Below are 20,356 nucleotides of genomic sequence, written 5' to 3'. Positions count from 1 at the left end.
ATTAGTAGTCACAATGGTGATGTTGGATCTCAACATTCTTATAACTTGGGTAGTAATGATGTGTTGCTAAATACCGCTCATTACTTATGTTTCTAAATGGGTTTAGGAGCATTGCCAACGTTACAAGAACCTATAGGGTCACACACAAAGGGCAATTAGATGGAGATTAGGTTCATATGATAGACCAAGAGAATTAGGTTCATGTGATGAACCAAGTTGGATTAAGAGTAATCCAAATTAGACTAATTGAGTTGGACTCAATTTGATTCATGTGTCGAATGAGTCTAGTTTAGACTATGATTCGTTGAATCAATTTAAACCAATGAATAGAGATTTATTAAATTAAATTGATTTGAATCAAAGGTTTGATTTGATCAACCATGGGAGATAAGAGGTCAAGTTTGACTTGACTTGAGAGAGAAGATGAAGGGTCAAGTTTGACTTGACCAAATGCCACATCATGGTGACTTAGCATGGGCCAGCCAATGATGGTGTTCCACATCATCAAGGCTACATCAATGTATGTCACCTCATGAGGGAGACCAAGAGTCATGACTCTTGGTATTACATGAAGGTTTAAAACCTCTCATTTAGTGGCCGACCACATGGGTGGTGAGTGAATTCTTATTCAAGGCTTCTTCTTCCTCTTCCTCTCTTCTCTTGCTCTCCTTCTCCTCCATTGCCAAAACCACTCAAGGGTGCTAGCACACTCTAAGTGATTTTTCTCCACCTTTTGTCCGTGTGGATACGTGTAGAGGAGTGCATACTTGACACTCTACGAGATCCGGCAACCGTTTAGACGAGCGGGATAAGCGAAGGGAATCGCTACAAGGGTATACTTCTTTTTCATATAGATCCATCTACGAGATCCGGCAACCATTTGGACGAGCGGGATAAGCAAAGGGCATCGCTACAAGGGTATACTTCTTCTTCATGTAGATCTAAGGTAGATCTAGTGTAGACATACATGTACATGTACAATTTTATTTATCTTCGCACGAATCCGTGGCTAGCTTCGGGGTTTCCGCAACGCAAAAAGTGGTTTTTGTGGCTCGAATTGCTAACACAATTTATACCTAATCATCCCGGGTCCACATCTCAATGGGATGTTTGATTAAGATGTCAAAGTATAAGTTTCCATGACCAAGATAACTTGTATACCTCAAGTAGAAGGAAACTTGTACTCGTGCTATAGTAAGAACTTCACATACATATCTATATATATATAGAGAACTATATGAAGTCTTACAGCAAGTCACTCCAATGAACTAGTTACCATAACCAGCATCCATGTTTCATTCTTGACATCTCAATGTCTCTAGCCAGTGAGAAAATAGCTGTTTGGTCGAACCAAGGAGTATAACTCATGCTAATCTTACAGAATTGATGATATCCGAATGCATCAATTCAACGACTAGGAAAATTTCAATATATTCATAATTACATATGTAAAGATAATCACTAGTTGCGATCCAATCACAAATTCTCTTATGCTATGAATTATATTATGGGCATTCAGTAAATGAGTTTAAGACGATCAAATATATAATATGTACTCAAATAGTGAATCTATACTTATCAAATAAATAGAAAAAATCGTAAGGCGATTGCCTTAGGATATCCCTCAAATTCTAATACTCCCACTTGGCCTAAAGCCAATCGCCACAGTCTCCTAAACTGTAAGCACAGACGTGACTCTTAAACTTGCTTTGTGGTAGAGCTTTTGTCAAATGATCCGCTAGATTCCTTTCGGTGGAAATTTTCTCGAGTTGTATTTCTTTCCTACTAACGATCTCCCTGATCAGATGATAACGGCAAAGCACATGTTTTTATCGTTGATGAAACCTCGGTTCCTTTGTTTGTGCAATGGCTCTAGTGTTGTCGCAGTAAATAGGCAACAATGGATGCAACCACTCCAAGTTTAGTATTGATCCAAACCGTTTATTCCTTTGCTGCTTCTGAAGTTGTAATGTATTTCGTCTCATAGGTAAAATCTGCAATTGTATCTTGATTGGAACTTTTCCAACTAACTGTGCCTCCATTTAATATGAATATGAATCCAGACTGAGACTTAGAGTTATCCTTGTCCGTCTGGAAACTAGCAACTGTATATCCGCATATGGTCATTTCACCATTTCCATAAACTAAGAACATATCCTTAGTTCTTCTTAAGTACTTAAAGATCATCTTGACAACCACCCAATGATCCATTCCTGGATCATATTGGTATCTACTCATAACACTCAGAGTATATGATACATTGGGTCTTGTACATAGCATACATGATAGATCCTATTACGGATGCATAAGGTATCTTATTCATGCAAATCCTCTCGTCTTCTGTGCATGAGCACATAGACTTTGATAGTTGAATTTCATGCCTCATAGGTATAAAACCTTTATTGGATTCAGACATGCTAAACCGTATATCGACTGTGAAAGACCAAGTAACATTTTCGATCTATCTCTATAGATTTTCATCTTAAGGATGTAAGTTGTTTCTCCCTTGTCATTCATGGAGAACGTATTGGACAACCAAACTTTGACTAACTGTAAAACTGACACATCATTTCTTATAAGCAATATGTCATCAATATATAATATTAGGAATACGACTACACTCCCACTAACCTTTTGATACACATAAGGTTCATCTAAATTTTGTGAGAAATCAAATTGTTTGATCACCTCATCAAAACGAATATTCCAACTCCTAGATGATTTCTTTAGTCCATAAATAAATTGTTAAAGCTTGCATAATTTATTCTTGTTGATAGATGTGAAGCCTTCAGGTTGTGTCATATACACATCCTCGAGCATATTTCCATTAAGGATAGTTGTTTTCACACTCATATGTCATATCTCATAATCATGATAAGCTGATATGGCGAGGAGTATCCGAATGGATTTAAGCATGGCCACAGGTGAGAAAGTTTCATCATAGTCAATGTCTTGCCTTTGACGATAGCCTTTCGCTACCAACCTTACCTTGTAGGTAATAATATTACCATCCATATCAGTTTTCTTCTTGAAAATTCATTTGAACCATATAGGCGTAATGCCTTCAGGTGGGTCCACCAAGTTCCAAACTTTGTTTTCGTAAATGGAATCCATTTCCAACTTCATGGTTGTAAGCCACTTATCTTTTTCTGAACTATTCAAAGCCTCTTCGAAATTAGTAGGTTCCTTATCCTTAATGAGTAGCACATCATTTAATTCTCTTATAAGAGATCCATAATCAGTTGTGTCATAATTGATTGTGGTTCTTAACTAGGCATCTCATTAGTGGTTATTAGAGTCTCTTGAACTTCATCAAGTTCAACCATACTCCCACTTACTTCCTATAAGAGAAATTCTTTCTCTAGAAAGGTAGCATGTCTTGAAACAAACACCTTTTGTTCCAAGGGGTGATAGAATTGACAACCTTTAGTTTCCTTAGGATATCCAATAAAAAAACATTTATCAGACTTAGCGTCTAACATGTTTGATACAGTCCTCTTAACAGAAGCAAGACATCCCCATATCTTCAAATAAGATATGAGAGGTTTCTTACTAGTCCATACCTCATATGAAACAGTTAAGATTGCTTTCGTCGAGACTCTGTTTAGCAAGTAAACAGTTGTCATGAGTGCACAACCTCAAAAGGTCTTAGGAAGATCTACATGATCCATTATTAATCTAACTATGTCTAACAAGGTTCGATTACGTCTTTCCAATACACTATTATGTTGTGATGTATAAGGCTGAGTCCATTGAGACAATATACCATTGTCCCTGAGATAATCTAGAAACTTTTGGTTTAAATATTCACCACCTTGATCGGATCGAAGTATCTTAATATTTTTACCAAGTTATTTCTCTACTTCACTTCTGAATTCTCCAAACTTTTCAAAGGCTTCAGACTTGTGTTTCATTGGATACACATACCCATAATAAGAGTGATCATCAATGAAAGTAATGACGTAGCTATAATCTCCTAATGCATGAGTTGTCATTGGTCCACATACATCAATGTGTACAAGCCCAAATAACTCATCAACTCGTTCATCCTTTCGAGAAAAAGATAACTTTGTCATCTTGCCTTTTAAACAAGAATCGCATATATCAAATATATCTAATTCAAATGATTCGAGAATTGCAATCTTTTGCAATTCGGACATGCGTTTCTTGCTTATATGACCAAGGGGCAATGTCATGAGTAAGAGGTTAATTGATTATCTATTCGGGAGCATTTATTGCTCTTTTTGATATTGAGTACGTCACTAGATATATCTAACGCTTAGATGTCATTGCATAATATTCCAGTGTCATAAATAACGTCATTTAAGGTTATATAATAATAATTGTTATTAAAAGTTAAATGGAAATCTTTTCTATTTAAGCAAGAAATAAAAACAATGTTCTTTATTAATGTTGGAACAAAATAACAATCAAGTCTACTAGAAAGCTTTAACAAGTATGTTCTGATGGCGACTACAGCAACCTTTACTCCATTCCTAATTCGCAGACTTGTTTCTCCCTTGACGAGTCTTCCGATGGCCCCTGTATATCATTACATATATGTGAGCTACACCAGTATCCAATATCCAAGTGTCTGAGGAAATAGCATGACAATCAATAACGAAAATACATGAAGAATATGGGGCATCGGATGTCTTATTCTTTTTCACGGACTCAAGATAGATCTTGCAGTTTCTTTATCAGTATCTCATCTTGCCACAATGATGGCATGGGCCCTTTTGTGTCAGTTCTACTGTCTTGGCCTTTTGGCGCTTCCCTTTAGCCTGATGTTTTGGCTTCCTCTTAGAACTTTTCTTGGAAGAGTCTACTAACATCACAGTTTTCTATTCACCCTTAACAGAAGGCTCCATGGTCTTGAACATATTTATCATCTCGGGGATAGTCGATTCCAAATTGTTCATTCGATAGTTCATCACAATTTGTGAATGACTTTTCGGTAAACTATATAGAATTAAGTCAATACTTAACTCATGATCCATCGTAAAATTGAGTGATGCTAAACGTTCTATGTAACCGTTCATCTTTAATACATATTATACTACAGACGAACCCTCCTGCATCTTTGAGCAAAAGAGAAGCTTGGAGACCTCAAACCTTTCGGATCTAGTTTACTCATTAAATAACTTACGAAGATGATAGATAATATCATAAGTATCCAAATACTTATGTTGTTTCTGTAATTTAGGAGTCATAGTGGCTAGCATAATGCAACTAGCAAATACAGAATCATCCTTATATTTCTGAAAGGTCAACAGTTGGTCCGCAGTTGCATCAACATCAAAATTGGTGGGAAGAGGTTGATCAAGGACATAAACTAGCTTCTTAGCTTTGAGAACAATTCTCAAATTTCGAAACCAGACCAAGAAGTTCGGCCCAATCAGTTTATTCGAGTCCAAAATCGAACGCAAATTAACAGAAGTCATAATTAAATAATTAATCTAGAAATACAAAAATGAGAATGTATAAGAGACATGATTTTATTTATATAAATAATTTACATAAAAGTTCACTTATTTATCAAATTCAAATACCCTTATTTTGAATTCGGGAGATGATAGGTTTTTTCCAAGTGGGTTGATATTCAGCATAGATAAGAATAACCTTGACTTTGGCCAACAAGTCACTCTTAGCTATAATGGTAGATAACATATTTACCGATTGCATATTACTTATATGCAACTATCACATTATGCTAGCAACTAATTGATCTTCGCATAAACATTGGGTTGTTAACACATTAACGAGTAGACATCAAATGCACATTATTCAACTTTACCTCTATCCACATTAATCATAGTTTTGGCACAACAAATCAATGCTTCGAGTTTAAAACTAACCTGTTAATTATGAGATTGCATCTGTATGATTCAAACATATTTAATTTCAAGTTAAGCTTGACTTTAGCCAACAACTCAAACAAGAATTTAAACTCTGCTTCTTACCATATTAACGGAAGTTGTAGGTTTTAATATTGACTAAGGGATTTAGGTCTCATCTACATGACATTACACACATGGCATATATGATGACAGACACGTCGCACGCATGGCATAAATGATGACATGACACATCACACGCATGGCATAGCATGACACATTATACATATAGTAAGATCTAATCACATCACACGCCTGTCAAAATGTAATCATGTCATAATTAATGTATCTACATTGCATACAATATGGTATGTTCATGGCATAAATTTACATATGTTATAATTCTATTTTCAAAATAACAATATGTTAAAAATCTTATTTTAATAAATCAAGATTTATCTAATTAAATTAGGAAACTAATTTCTAAATTTAACTAACATATCTCATCTAGAATCTTTCTATCAAGAATCTTTAATTATTTCGAAAATAAATTTATAAATTAATTTCATAACTATTTAAGAAATAAATAATTAATATTTCTTAATTTATTATAGAATAATTCAAATCTAGATGTTTTATGATTTTTTTAAATCTTTCCAAATTTGATATTTCTTCACAATTTAGGAAAATTTCTAAAAATAGAATATTTTAATAAATCTAAAAATTTCAGAAAATATTAATTCTATAATTTAATTTAGAATATCTCAAATCTGAATTTTTTAAATTTTTTAAATCTTTCTAAATTTGATATTTACTAATAATTTAGAAAACTTTCTACAAATAGAATATTTTAATAAATCTGAAAATTTCAGAAAATATTAATTCTGAATATCTTAAATCTAGATTTTTTTTTATAAAAAACAGAATCTTTCCATATTTGGTATTACCTAACAAATTAAAAAAAATCCAAAAATAGAATATTTCTTAAAATTTTAAAAAATTCCAAAAACAATAATTTCTAAATTAACAGAATATTTCTAAATTTAATTTTTCGAAATTATATTAGAAATTTTTCAAAAATAGAATTTTCTAACAATTTAGGAAACTTTCAAAAAATAAAAAAATCTTAATAATTCCAAACAAAATCAAAATTAATTACAACACAAATTATGAACCGTAAAATAATTTTACGATCATGTTGAAGCACGATCAGGCTCTGATACCACTTTTGAGATATGTCCGATGCGATGTGTGCTAAAACACATTTCGTAAACATGTATAGCGAAAACTAAAACAATAATAATTCTTAAATTATTACATCACATGCATCATGCGCATATAAGGATAAAACATGCGAAACATGATTGCATAATTAAATTTTTATGGAAAGTAAATTTACGCTAGGTGTACCTTACGGATGTGTAACGAGAAGGGCATCAACCGTAGCGATGTTGTCGAACCTTGCCTCTATTCGTATCTACGCCGAGCTCCTCAAAACAACTCCTTGGGTACAAGCCTCTCCTTCAGAAGTTACTAGTCACGAGCGAAAAAGAGGGATCAAGAAAAAGAGGAAGAGAAACACACAAGGAAGATATTTCTTCCTTGTGGTGGTCACGGCAACAAGGGGAAGGGCTTCCCCTTGTTGGCGGCGGCAAAGAGAGAGGGGAAAGGGAGAGGAGAAAAGAAGAGAAATTGAGTTAAGGTTTTTCAAAAACCTTACAAGTCAATTAATGATCTCATTTGTATACTTTTCTCTCAGCCATATCAATATATAGCTCTCATTAATAAGTTAAATTAGAAAGCCCAAATCCAATCCATTATTCCTTAACAAAAAATTAGCTCATTAACCCTTTGGTTTGGTTCACAACTAAACCAAGTTGGTTGATGACTAATTCATGATTAAACCAAATATGGTCCAACTCTTCCATAAGAGATGTGGCTCATCGTGCTTCTATTGCGATAAATATTTCTATATTTATCTTATGTATGGTCCAACCAAACATTTATTTCTTGATCTAAGAATTCTATTCTTTAACTTGTTTTACATCTTTTAGATACTTGTTAGTGTGTGTGACTCAATAGATTCCTGGTTTATCTTGATCATCCATAATTAACTACTTAATTATAGAACAATCATGAGTGGCAACTAGTAATATATCATGATCCCCAATTAGTCGAAAAATCATAATTGATTTTAGAATTAATTTTAAACCCTTCAACAACTACAGTGAATCGTGTCTCGTTCCTTTCACTCATCTTATACTCACTTAGTTCTGGACATGGTCTATGTGTCTTATCTCCACTAGGCCGACTACGTCACACCTAGCCCAAGTAATACTTCCTCATCCTGCGGATTCAAATTATTCATACATGTGTACAAGAGTCATATGATACTTTGGCCAAAGACTTTGAGTAATAATCCTAACAAGTGGCTATAGGGTATACGTCTTCTCGCGAGGAGCGGTGAATCCTCTGTGGGCTATCTAAACACCTTCGAGGACTTCAACTTATACCCAATCATCCCGGGTCCACACCTCAATAAGATGCTTGCTTAAGATATCAAAGTATAAGTCTTCATGACCAAGATGACTTGTATACCTCAAGTCGAAGGAAAGTTGCACTCGTGCTACAGTAAGAACTTTACAGACATATCTATATATATGTAGAGAACCATATAAAGTTTTACAGCGAGTCACTTCAATGAACTAGTTACTATAATCAGTATCCACGTTTAACTCTCAATATCCCAATGCCTCCAGCCAGTGGGAAAACAACTATTTGGTTGAACCAAAGAGTATAACCCGTGCTAGTCTTACAGAATTGATGATATCCGAATGCATCAATTCGACGACTCGAGAAATTTCAATATATTCATAATTGCACATGTAAAGATAATCACTAGTTGTGATCCAATAAAAAATTCTCTCATGCTATGAATTATATTACGGGGATTCAGTAAATGAGTTTAAGACAATCAAATATATAATATGCGGTCAAATAGTAAATCTATACTTATCAAATAAATAGAAAAAAATCGTAAGGCGATTGCCTTAGTGCATCCCTCAAATTCTAACAGCGACGACATTTGTAGGGGTTCAGAAAACTTCCTTTTGCCAAATCCACTCTAATTGGTGTTCCGCTGATTAGCTACTTGTTTCAACTTTCTTGCATACTGTTAACAATCTCGAATGAAATGAGCGTTTGATTAATGGTAGGCACACTTTTGAGTCACCTCGGGAGATATTCGACCAAATTCAAGAGCAGGAGTTGGGGCTACCTCCATGGCTTGTACCACTTTCTCCCCTCCAATTTATGAATTCCCAATTTTGCAAGGGTGGGGGAGGAGCTCTACGATCATGATGAGTGGGGATAGGATCCGGAGTTGGTGTTTCTTTGTTTTTAGCTTATGTGTTTAGACTTGTAATCTTTCGAAATTGGTTGGAGGCCTTTTTACTAAAGATTTGGAAAAATCTTAATCAACTAAACCTTGAAAGAAGGCACTGACCTATACCTTTAGGGTAACTGAGGGAGCATCCATGACTACTCAATTAAACCGTTATAAGTATTCTTTCAAAGATTCTTGGAATTTATGCCTAAAGACGAACAAATTATGCCATGTGTTTTGATATCTTCGACTAGTTGCAAAACATTGCATGAAAATAGCTTTAAACTCCTCAAAAATCTGAATAGAAGAAGCAGTGAGTCGATTAAATCATCTCTGTGATGAGACCAAGAGAGTGGTCAAGAAAATTCGACACTTGATGTCATTCATATACTGATGTAACAAAGAAGCGCCCTCAAATGTATAGATGTGATCCTCATGATTTATAGTACCATTATATTCCTCAATCTACAATACTCGAAAGTGTCTAGGTAATTTATCTTGAAGGATGTCCCTCAAGAATGGAGGACCTCGAGGAGCTTTCAATCCATAAAATTCAGGACCTTTTCCCCTTGGAAAACCTCGATGAGGGGTTTCACCAAAAGATTCTACAAAAGGTTCTCTAGCGACGAACTTACCGATCAGTATGAGAGAAGCAGTTTGCGGCGTTCCCATAGGCCAAGGTACCTTCTAGTGTGCTAGTGTCACTTTAATCGACTAAGATGACGGTTCAATTAAAGGATTGATCGTTGGAGGATATGAAGATTGCCCCTTTAACACCGCTTGCACTATCACCGGTACCAATTTGTCAAAATGTTCTACTGTCATAGCAATGACATTAGGTCTTCCAACATCATTCATCTTAACGTCCTAGTTCAGGTCTTTAATTCAATATTCCTACAGACGATGTCAATTTGATCCTACCTGAAAATGTCGACGAATAAATCACCGATGAATTAGTTTTGTACCAACTTAATCATCAATCGCTGGATGACAACAAGGATTATAGCATGATTCTAAGAGTCTGGACGAAAACAAGCAAGAAGAAAAGATTAGAATGGCAGACGAGAACTTCCCTAGTGTAGTCCTTTCAACGCTCAAGTTAGAGAATGAAAAAGAAGATGAATATTATAATTTTGATGTATGTAGATTTGCGTATATGCTTGGGATGCCCAAAAATGCTACCTTTTATAGAAAAATAACATATTTTTTCCTTTCGTTCGTATCTTTATAATTATTTAATTTCTTAAATAATGAAATACTTATTCACGCCACTGTCTCTTTCCCAAAATAATCCAAGATTTGTATGAAGATTATTCTTTTCCAAAAATAATTCAAGATTTATGCAATTGATTATTCTTTTCCTGAAATTATTATATGTTTCGATGCACGTCGCCAAGAAACCAAGAGACTAAGGAGCCGAGAGAGCAAAGAGTCAAGAGGCCAAGTAACCGAGAGGCCATAGAGCCAAGAGGTCAAAGAATTAGGTGGTTGTGAAGCCGAGAGGCCAAGGAACCGATAGGCTTTGGAGCTAGGAGATTAAGAAATCAGAAGGTCCGAAAACTGAGAGGTCAAGGAATCGGGCGTCGATGACTTCCCCTTTGTTGGAATCACCTCAACAGGTTCATCAATCTTTCTTTATCCCTATGGCGTCCACTAGCTACCTCCCGGATCACCAATAATTTCGAAGGCAAGTGAATCTTGTTGCATGAATATTACAAAAATAGTGTAGCAATACCTTGTGATAATATGTTCTTCTTCTTAGACGGATCAGCAAGTAAAATTGAGAAGAGCCTACATTAGAAGTCTCCCAGTGCGGTGACAGCACAAGCGGTGTTAAAGCGGTTAGAAACCGAGTATAGCACAAGATACATATATATGGTAGATCAGTGAGATGTTGCAGGGAACCAAAATTAAATATGAGATGAATCTAAAAGCAAATAAATAAAATAAACTTCTAAATAGAAAATATGGGCAGCATTTTACACATTAACGTTGTATGCTTGAGGATGAAACAAGCTACAAACACATCAAGACGGAATGTTAATTGGGTTAGCGATGATCAGCAGTGCCATTATTGTCTATAATACCATCAGTTGAATGCCTGCCAAAACAATGACAACAATCTTTAGACTAGATACAGAATTCTAAAGCATGTTAAACCCAGACAAATTGCTCTGAATGCAAATGTTAAATCAACAAATGATGCTGGCAAGTGGCAACAACACTTTTCTATTGCACTTGCACATTCTTAAATGAGAACGATGGCAACAGGATGTTATCTTTAAGATGGTTAGAAATAATAAATAGGTTGGAGGAGCCAGATGCAGAAAAGGAAAGCTCAGAGATAATCAGTAAAGTTGACAATAGAAGGGATTCAGACTTTATTGAGTCTCTAGATGCACAAAATTAGCCAGTCCAGGGTCTTATAAAAATAGCAAAGGATATGTTAGGGCAGGGAATATACCTCCAAGATGAGGTCAAATTTCGAGCTTTTCTGTCAAGCTGAATGTTTTCTAAAGCATCTGATACGTCATCATCATCAGATTTCCACATGTAATCATTTTTCCTAGATATGGGAATTGAGAAACTTGACTTTCGATCTGAAAGCATACGGAGGATATTAAATAAGCTACTAAATGATAGAACAGAATATGATTTATTATTTACCTGATGATAGGTTACGAGGGACCAGCCTACCATCAACCATGGGAAAACAATAATTAGGAAAGTGCCAAAACATTAAAAAAAAAAAAAAAGAGCAACCCGGTGCACAAAGCTCCCATCATGCGGGGTCCCGGGGAATGATCCATTGTACGCAGCCTTACCCTGCTTTTTGCAAGAGGCTGTTTCCAGGATTTGAACCCGTGACCTTTTGGCCACAAAGCAACAACTTTACCGTTGCACCAAGGTTCCCCTTCAAAGTGCCAAAACATTATTTAAAAAAAAAATAACCAACATAATTACCTGCTCAATGAATGTAATCCTCCAGGAGCAGCAGATGACAATGGCTTTCGGGCATTCCTGACTTCTGTATTAGATACTGAATCATTTTGTGAATCAATAAATCACCCACCAGCCATTCTATTTTGAATCAAATTCTGTGAAACAATAGGTCAAGAGTCAAGTAAACACATCTAACGAATGTAAGCAGCATATTTCTAATCTCAAAACATGGATTCTTCATCTACAGCCTATATACCACAGACACTGCAAGTAGACTTGTGATCCATATTGATAACATTTAAAATTTTTAACCATGATAGACACGTAGATCAAGACTTGCCCGAGTAACATAGTTATCAATTCCAATATCAAGCCATCCATCTCAAATAAACAGTGGTTGAAATTTAATCTTTCCACCAAGGAAATATGTTGGGTTTTACATGCCAGTGATACATAGGAAAGATAAATGTTAATTGTTTAAGATGTTGGAACTGCAGTATAGTGACTAAATCAAAGAGTAACATTTATAGTGATTTTAGAACCATTATGTTATATCAATTAACTTTTTGATCACTCGAGCATAAATACAAAATGAAACATTACCAGTGTGATAAGTTCATAATACCAAGTTTTCAGAAATTTGTAATCTGTGCTTCTTTTTGTGCTTGAGAAATTAGCTTCTAAAACCGCAGATGGTAAATAGCAACAAGGAAGATGATTCTACAATTACTATTTTTCCAAACATATAGTAAATTGTATTTTTTTTTCCAGACTTGGAACAAAACAAAAGAAAGTTGACCACATGGGGGAATCAAGCCACCAAACCTCATATTTTAGATATCCTTAGAGAAAATCTAATAGCAGCGAACCACTCTCACCATTTCTGTTCATTCTGGTACTTCTCCTTCAACTCAAGCATCAACAAGAAATCTATAATTCAGTTGTTTCATAATCTAAATCACAATAAAGCACAACATACAAACAGGAAAGTTCATGCACTTACCAAATTACACTCAGGCAAATAGACTTTGAGAGTATGATCTAACTGGGCCATTCCAAGTATTCAGAGACTAATGTTGTTAATAACCTTCCTGCAAGCAAATAGAACGAAGTATTAATAAAATAAAATTGCATATTGCAATACAAGAAAAAAGACCAAAATGGTCACAGCAATTTCAAATTAAGTTTACGATGCTGACAAACAAATGTTGCACATAATAGAAGATGAGAATGCTCAAATGCATGTGTGATATTACAAAAGGATAAAAATCAAAGATATTACTATCCCTAACAATTAGGTGTAGTTGCAATAGATCAAAAACAAAAAAGACAGTCTGGTGCACAAAGCTCTTGCCAATGCGAATCATGGGAAGGATCTATTGTACTCAGCGTTGTCTGCTTTGCAAGAGGTTGTTTTCAAGACTTAAACCCGTAACCTCCAAGTCACACAACAGCAACTTTACCATTGCGGCAAGACTCCCCTTCATAGATCAAAATAATAGAAAATAAATAAAGATGGTCTAAACATGTTCAAATTTGGCAAGTGAATTTGTAGGTACACAAGTTGAATGAATAAGAATTAAAGGTGTCAAGGATAGACAAAAACCAAAGAAAATTTTAATTAATAAAAGGGTTGCATGAAGCTCCCCCCAATGCGGGTCTTGGAGAAGGGTCTATTGTACGTAGTCTTACCCTGCATTATAAGAGGTTGTTCTGCGATTCAAATATAACTAGTTAAATAACATCTACATAGCCTACTCCAAATAGTTGGGAAAAACACTACTTCTTGATGTTGATATGATAGGAATTTAAATAAAAAAAACAAAAAAAAAAGGTTCATAAACTCCCGTGTAAATTTCATCACACTATTCTCATCAAGAGAGAATGGATAAGCAATGAATTTTCCAACTGTTGGTCAAGCTTTATAAAAGAATGGTTTGTAGGTTGTAGCTTAGTCCCTAATAATCAAATATATGTAGATTCCTCAAACAAGAATATAATTTTTGCTTTCCTATTTCAATAGGAAAAGCATCAGTACTCAACCTAAATTATGTAAAATGTTGTGTTTGATAAAAAGTTCTTAGAATTAATGTAAAGTTGAAGTTCAACAGTGTGCTTGATCCAGACTGGTTCACTTATGTACCTCAAGTCTAATAAGAAAGTACCTATTATTGTCCAACCACTATGCTTAAGACCTCTTAAATAACCAATGAGATACCAAAAAAAAACTCAAGCCAACTTTAGTAGTTCATTAATTCACTGATTTAGCATGCAAATCCTTCATATACGCATGATACCCAAAATGAGTGATTAAAATATATATACCATATTTATCAGCAATAGCAAACTAGAACAACTTTCTAGTGAAAGTCATCATAAGAAGCAATATAATCTAGTATTCATCATTAAAAAGGCATGTAGAGCACAAGTAAAAAACCTATGAAAATGCAACTAGAGAGTCATTTGTCTTTGTATTCAGGAAGCAATGTTGTGTGTAAAATCCTTTTATACTTACTACAAAGAAAATCAAAATTAATGAAACAACTTAAATAGCGGTGTATCTTTTAGAAACTGCATTTCCTTGCATGTTTCTGATTAAACAAATTCGTTACTATGTTTTCACTCAATAAGCACCAACAAGAAAAGTAATACTTGTACTCTTTTAGTTTCAAAAGCCAAACATATTTCTCACACTCAAATCAGGTAGAATCCTCCACAAGTTTCCATAGCACAACAAAGTAACTAGTACATTCCATAGGGCTATTCAATACTAGAAAATGGAACCTGAAGGAAAGACATGCAGTTGCTTTGCCTGATTGTTGCAGCTTCCTAAAAGTGCAGGAGGAACATCATCCTCATTTACAAGAATTTTATCTTCTTCTATGGCCTCAAATACACTTGCTCTGAGCTAGGCCTAACATGAACCAGAATAAGTCAAACAAGCAGCCACTAAAGTATTGACCATAGTGAATGGTCAAAAACTCCAACAATAATGAATGAATATTAATCACATAAAGATTTTAAATTTGGTAATCTTAAAAAAAAAAATAGTTGTTCTAATCGGCCTACAATTGGTTAATCCACTCAAATTTGAAAACGGATAGGACCATCAAGAAGAGACATCTCAATGGTATAAAAAACCATTGAGCCATTACGTAGTAATGTGGCTCCCTAGATATGCCATGACGGAGTAAAGCCCTTCAAACTATCAAATCCAAATTCGTAAAAACACCTAAAAGATACAAAGTTAAAGGCATATCTTTTCACCGGAAAGGATGTACCTTGCAACTTAGACGAATACTTTAGAGGATGTATGATAAGACAGAAGAAATATCTGATGTAAAGCCGCAATCAGATGACAAACAGAAGAAAACTTTCAATTCAATATCTCAGCCCCAAAACAAATAGCTCGATCAAGCTCTAAGAACACTGCATTTCAAAAAAAACCAAAAAAAAAAAAGTCATTTATAAGAGTGGCAACTTCAGACGACATCAAAATCGATTTCTTCCTAGTTCCAAGACAAATAACGAACAAAACCCCTATGTTCATGAGAAGATCCGCGATGATCTAGCAAAAAAGAACAGAGGAAACAGAGAGATTAACGAGGATCTACCCTAATTTTGGCGAAGCCGCCTTTATTCTCTAGGGTGCAGGCGACGAGGGTCTTGAGGTCCATCATCTCCCTCGCGTAGTCGTCCATCTTTTGCGCTCAGTAACCAACACCCTCTTTTCTTAGTCTCTTTAGGCAAGGTCGAGTGAACCAATACAGTGGAGAATCAAATACAATCCGGAAAGTTAAACAGCCTTTTAATTATTCTAATAAACCTTTAATATCTTTCTAAAAAAATAAAAATTCTAAACTAATGATCTAAATAACTTTATAATTTTAGATATTATTAAAATTATTTGACTGTGTGATGAAAATTTGACTAAGTTTTGATCGGATTGATTCATTTAATTATTTCTTCTATCATTACATTTTTATATCAATTTCTTTTCTTATTTAAAGTACTAGGGATGTACGCACAAATTCAAATAAGGTTTGTTGTTGAAGAAGTTAAAATTAACCAAATCGTAAACTTGTTTTTTTAATTAATTTGAGCTTGATTTTAATTTGATTTGTTTAAATGTTATTAAACTCTTTTATTTTAATTTATTATTTAAATTATTTAATTATTCAGTCATCATTGTTTTTTTATTTATAAATTTGATAAGAATTTTATGGATCGACATGTTTGTGAACATTTGTTATAAATATTCTTTATTAATAATTTATAAATTTTATTGATGAATATTAACAAAATAAAATATATATTTCAATTTTATTTAATTAAGTTTGTAAATATTAAACTAGCATAAATAAAGTTTTATTAAATTATACATTAACTTAAATTGACTAGCTAAGGTTTATTTACCCTCCTAGAAATGATTGAGATTTTTTTACCACTACCAGATTATAAAATTAAAGAAAAATTCAGGGTAAATGGAGTAGAAAGTAGATCCGATCCTGGGTCAGATCTGAATCAGAACCAGTTCAGATTCATAATCGGATCACCGGACGATTACTCGATCCGGTTCCAGTCTGAAATTGGCCATGAACCATTGAACCGAGTTCAGTTTACCCGAAATTAAACGTTCCGGGTCAATTCATTTTAAGCTGCAGCCAACTCCAAATCACTTTCCAAAGCAGTTTTCATTTCCCAGGGGATCTGCAGTTCGAATAATTTCAGAATTCATTTGTATTTCTCAATTTATTTTGATGATTGATAAAAAATTTTATGGGGCTAAATTGCAAATTGCAAATCTTCAGTGACCTGAACCACAAATTTCATAGGACTCTACACGCCAAAACTAGACAGTGCGCTTCAAGGAAATTACACTACGACGAGTACACGACTCGCTCTTTGATTTCTATTGAGTTTTTATTCACATGACTGCATGCAAAAGAGAATCAAAGTAAGACGACCATCACAAGGTTCAGACAACAACGATCTAGAACTAGATACGGAGGATATGAGCATTCCTAGTAAAGCTCAGGCTGCATCTCCTTCATGGAGAAGCATCTGGTCGAAGTGCCAAACTCCTGCAAGACAAATAGATGTTACATATAAAAAAAACATCGAGATTTTTCCTTAAAAAGAAAGCAGCACGTGGATGGTGAATCCGGTCTCACCATGCCCTTTTCCAACTCTCCTCAACTGAGCAACATATTCAGAGACATTTTTAATTGTTTCCACCTGAAGAAAAATCCAGTGAAAAATGTGTTGTTCCGAATTCCAGCATTAGTTTCTGATAACTGAGAAAGCAAGTTTACCTGTTCTTCCAGAAACTCACTCTCGATGAATTCTGTCAGTTGGGGATCATTGGAATTCTGAGCTATCTGTTCCTCCAAATTTTACAGAAGATTTATCATTAGTTAACCGAAACCGAGCCCTTAAGAACATTCAACCCAATCAAGGAGAATTTCACTTACAGTGTGCAGCTGAAGTAGTTTCTCATTTGTCAGCTTCTCGAGAGCCAAAGCCAATTCCATGGCTGTATAGATACCATAAGAAAGATCAAATGCACAAATAGTGAAGAATAATAAATGTCAAAGAAAGATCTAAGTTATTAAACAAGCCGACAAGACCGATATACCCAACGTAAACTCCATTGTCCTTACCATACAAAGCATCACCCTTCTCCACATGATCAAATTCAGTCAGAGGTGTAACTATGGGCAAAAGCTTAGCCCTTCCTCCTCGTTTGTTCTATATCATAAAGAACAATCCTCCATAATAATAATAATAATGACAAAATCTCTCGAGGACTACAAATTTGCTAGATACCTGATACTTAATAAATTTCTCAGCATGGTCCCTTTCCTCATCGCTTGATTCCTTGAAGAATCTTAAATATAAGACAACAATAAAGCTTCAGTCCCTCGCAATACCAAGGATACAAGTGTGATTTGCAAAGACTTACTTTGCCAGGCCTTTTAGTGCAACGTTATCTCGATCGAAGTAAGCAAACAGAGCATGGTAGACATAGGACACATTGTACTCCACGCTGAATAAAAGCACCCATGAGAAGAACATCAGCAAGAAAAACCTTGGAATATAATCAGTTATAACTCACTTAACACAGACAACAAATATAAATTATTTATCCAAATTGAAAAATAACAGAATCCTTCAATATCATCCGGACAGATACATTATCCTATGAAAACAGTCATACAGGATAGAAAGTTAGCAAGCAAAATTCAATTAATAAAACAAGTGAATCGAAAGCAGGTAAAAGGAAGAAACAGAATAAGATTTTTTTTTTCTATTACAGGATTGCAGAATCCAATGGATGGACCATTTTGTTTAAAATAGTCGTATCAGTGTCCTTGCAGAATTGGATCTAGCAAAAAAATGATAATATATTATCAGGCTTTTTATTTCTTTGTTTAAAAAAATAGGCAAAGTCATGGTTGATGGGCAAAGATCACAATCAGATCTTCATGAAACAGATATCATAACTAATCGACAAAGATAAGAGCAAGAAAAACAAGATTTAAAAGATCGGGCAGTATTCTTTCAAAAGATCCAATACTTTTCTGTAGCGATAGACTCCATGGAGGGTTCAAATTCATCAAATCGTAGTAACATCAAACAGCATAAAAAATATGGGAATAAATAAAAAAAATACTAGACTAATTGATTCTCTCACCAATCGGATTACGATATCGAAAACAAAGAAGAGAAAGCAAACGGCAAGATGATGCATAGAAGGTCAGTCAAAATGCGAAACAACAAACGAGTTAAAAAAAAACATAAAAAAGATTGGCGAAAGAAAATACTTGATCTGAACATTAATGGCCGCCTCGCAGTCATCGGTGTATTTCTGGCGAGCGAGGGACTGATCGAGGGCGATGGGGACGAGCGACGCCTCGATTTTCTTGAGCTCCTCGAACGGCTGGAAAAAGACACCAGTAATAGCTTGGCTGCCCTCGGCGGCGGCGAGTACGGGTCCTCTACGACGCTCCCCCTTCGTCAGCTTCAAGTAGGAGCCGGGAAACCGGAATCTGCCACCACCAGCGCCTCCCGCAGGAAGATAAGAGGAGGAAGCGAGGAGAGCGAGTTGGGGAGCGCCGAGCAGCATGACGGCGAGCGGCGGAGCGAGCCGAAGACAGATTTGGAAATGGATGAGAGGAACGGTGAGCCATGAGTGGATGATGAGATGCTTTTAAAGGGGGGAAACGGACGGCGGAGGTAGACATTTCGGTAGTCGGTGCGCGTGTCCTTCACACGTCCGTGCTCGTCACGTGATTTGTGGGTCTAATTAATTTTATTTGTAAATTTTGTTTCTAAATTAAAATTCATTCCCTTCCCCAATTTACCCTCTTAAAGGAAGGGGAAATAGGTAACGAAGTAATGAACGTTAAATATATAAAATGTAAATTATTTATATTCTGTTTATTTGGGAGGTAGGGGGTTTATTAATGTGTTATTATATTTTAGAAAAAAACTAAAAGTAATAAATGTTAAATATATAAAATTATTAAATTATCTTTATTTTTATTAAAGACTTATGTATTTATATTTATTGGTTATGATTTACGTATTTAAGTAATTATAGTTCATTTGTTAAAGACGACGTCGATATCAAAGACGACGTCAATATTGACAAAGTATGAACATCAGACGGTGCGAGTTGAACAATACGAGTATTTTTTATTAAAAAACATTTAAAATAATAATTTTTAAATTAATATATTAAAATAGAAATAAAATTAAAACATTTTAGTTCCCCTTACCGTTCTTATATTTCACATCAGAATGTAAAATATATATATATATATATATATATATATATATATATATATATATATATATATATATATATATATATAAAAAAATTAAAATTTACCTTCCATTATCTCTCCTTTTCATACTTCTCAAATAAAATTTTAAATTTTTCCTTTCTTCTTTACCGTTACTTTTCCTTCCCTCATCTCCTCCCACCAAACCTTTTCGATATTATCAGTTCCAAATACCTTAGCAAATAATTAAGGTGCCGGATTAGATAATGTCAAAAGGAGAGGGCGCGTGGTGGGCGCGTGTAATGCTTGGCCATTTTGCATCCTCCAGCCAAAAGATCGCCTTCACAGTGAACAAATGGATCACGACGCGATTATCGGTCACCACATGAGTTCCGTCCGTG

At 34.8% G+C, this 20,356-nt stretch overlaps 1 protein-coding gene across 1 annotated transcript; it reads right to left on the bottom strand.

Annotated features, from left to right (window-relative positions):
• Positions 1-11,160: 11,160 nt before the first annotated feature.
• Positions 11,161-19,368, bottom strand: LOC122031848 (ferritin-4, chloroplastic-like). Its single transcript, XM_042591033.1, has 13 exons — positions 18,993-19,368; positions 18,131-18,214; positions 17,995-18,055; positions 17,829-17,916; positions 17,640-17,701; positions 17,481-17,546; positions 17,340-17,403; positions 15,780-17,249; positions 14,950-15,079; positions 12,187-13,256; positions 11,890-11,915; positions 11,687-11,822; positions 11,161-11,323 (listed from the first exon to the last, which is right to left on the bottom strand). The coding sequence occupies exons 1-8, from the start codon at positions 19,292-19,294 to the stop codon at positions 17,200-17,202; spliced, it is 777 nt and encodes a 258-aa protein (XP_042446967.1). The 5' UTR covers positions 19,295-19,368; the 3' UTR covers positions 11,161-11,323; positions 11,687-11,822; positions 11,890-11,915; positions 12,187-13,256; positions 14,950-15,079; positions 15,780-17,199.
• Positions 19,369-20,356: the final 988 nt, after the last annotated feature.

Source organism: Zingiber officinale, chromosome 11A (genome assembly GCF_018446385.1).
Source record: "Zingiber officinale cultivar Zhangliang chromosome 11A, Zo_v1.1, whole genome shotgun sequence".
In the NCBI taxonomy this organism is placed as follows: domain Eukaryota; kingdom Viridiplantae; phylum Streptophyta; class Magnoliopsida; order Zingiberales; family Zingiberaceae; genus Zingiber; species Zingiber officinale.
Note: the sequence above shows the minus strand (reverse complement) of the source record. Positions and strands in the feature narration are given on the sequence as shown.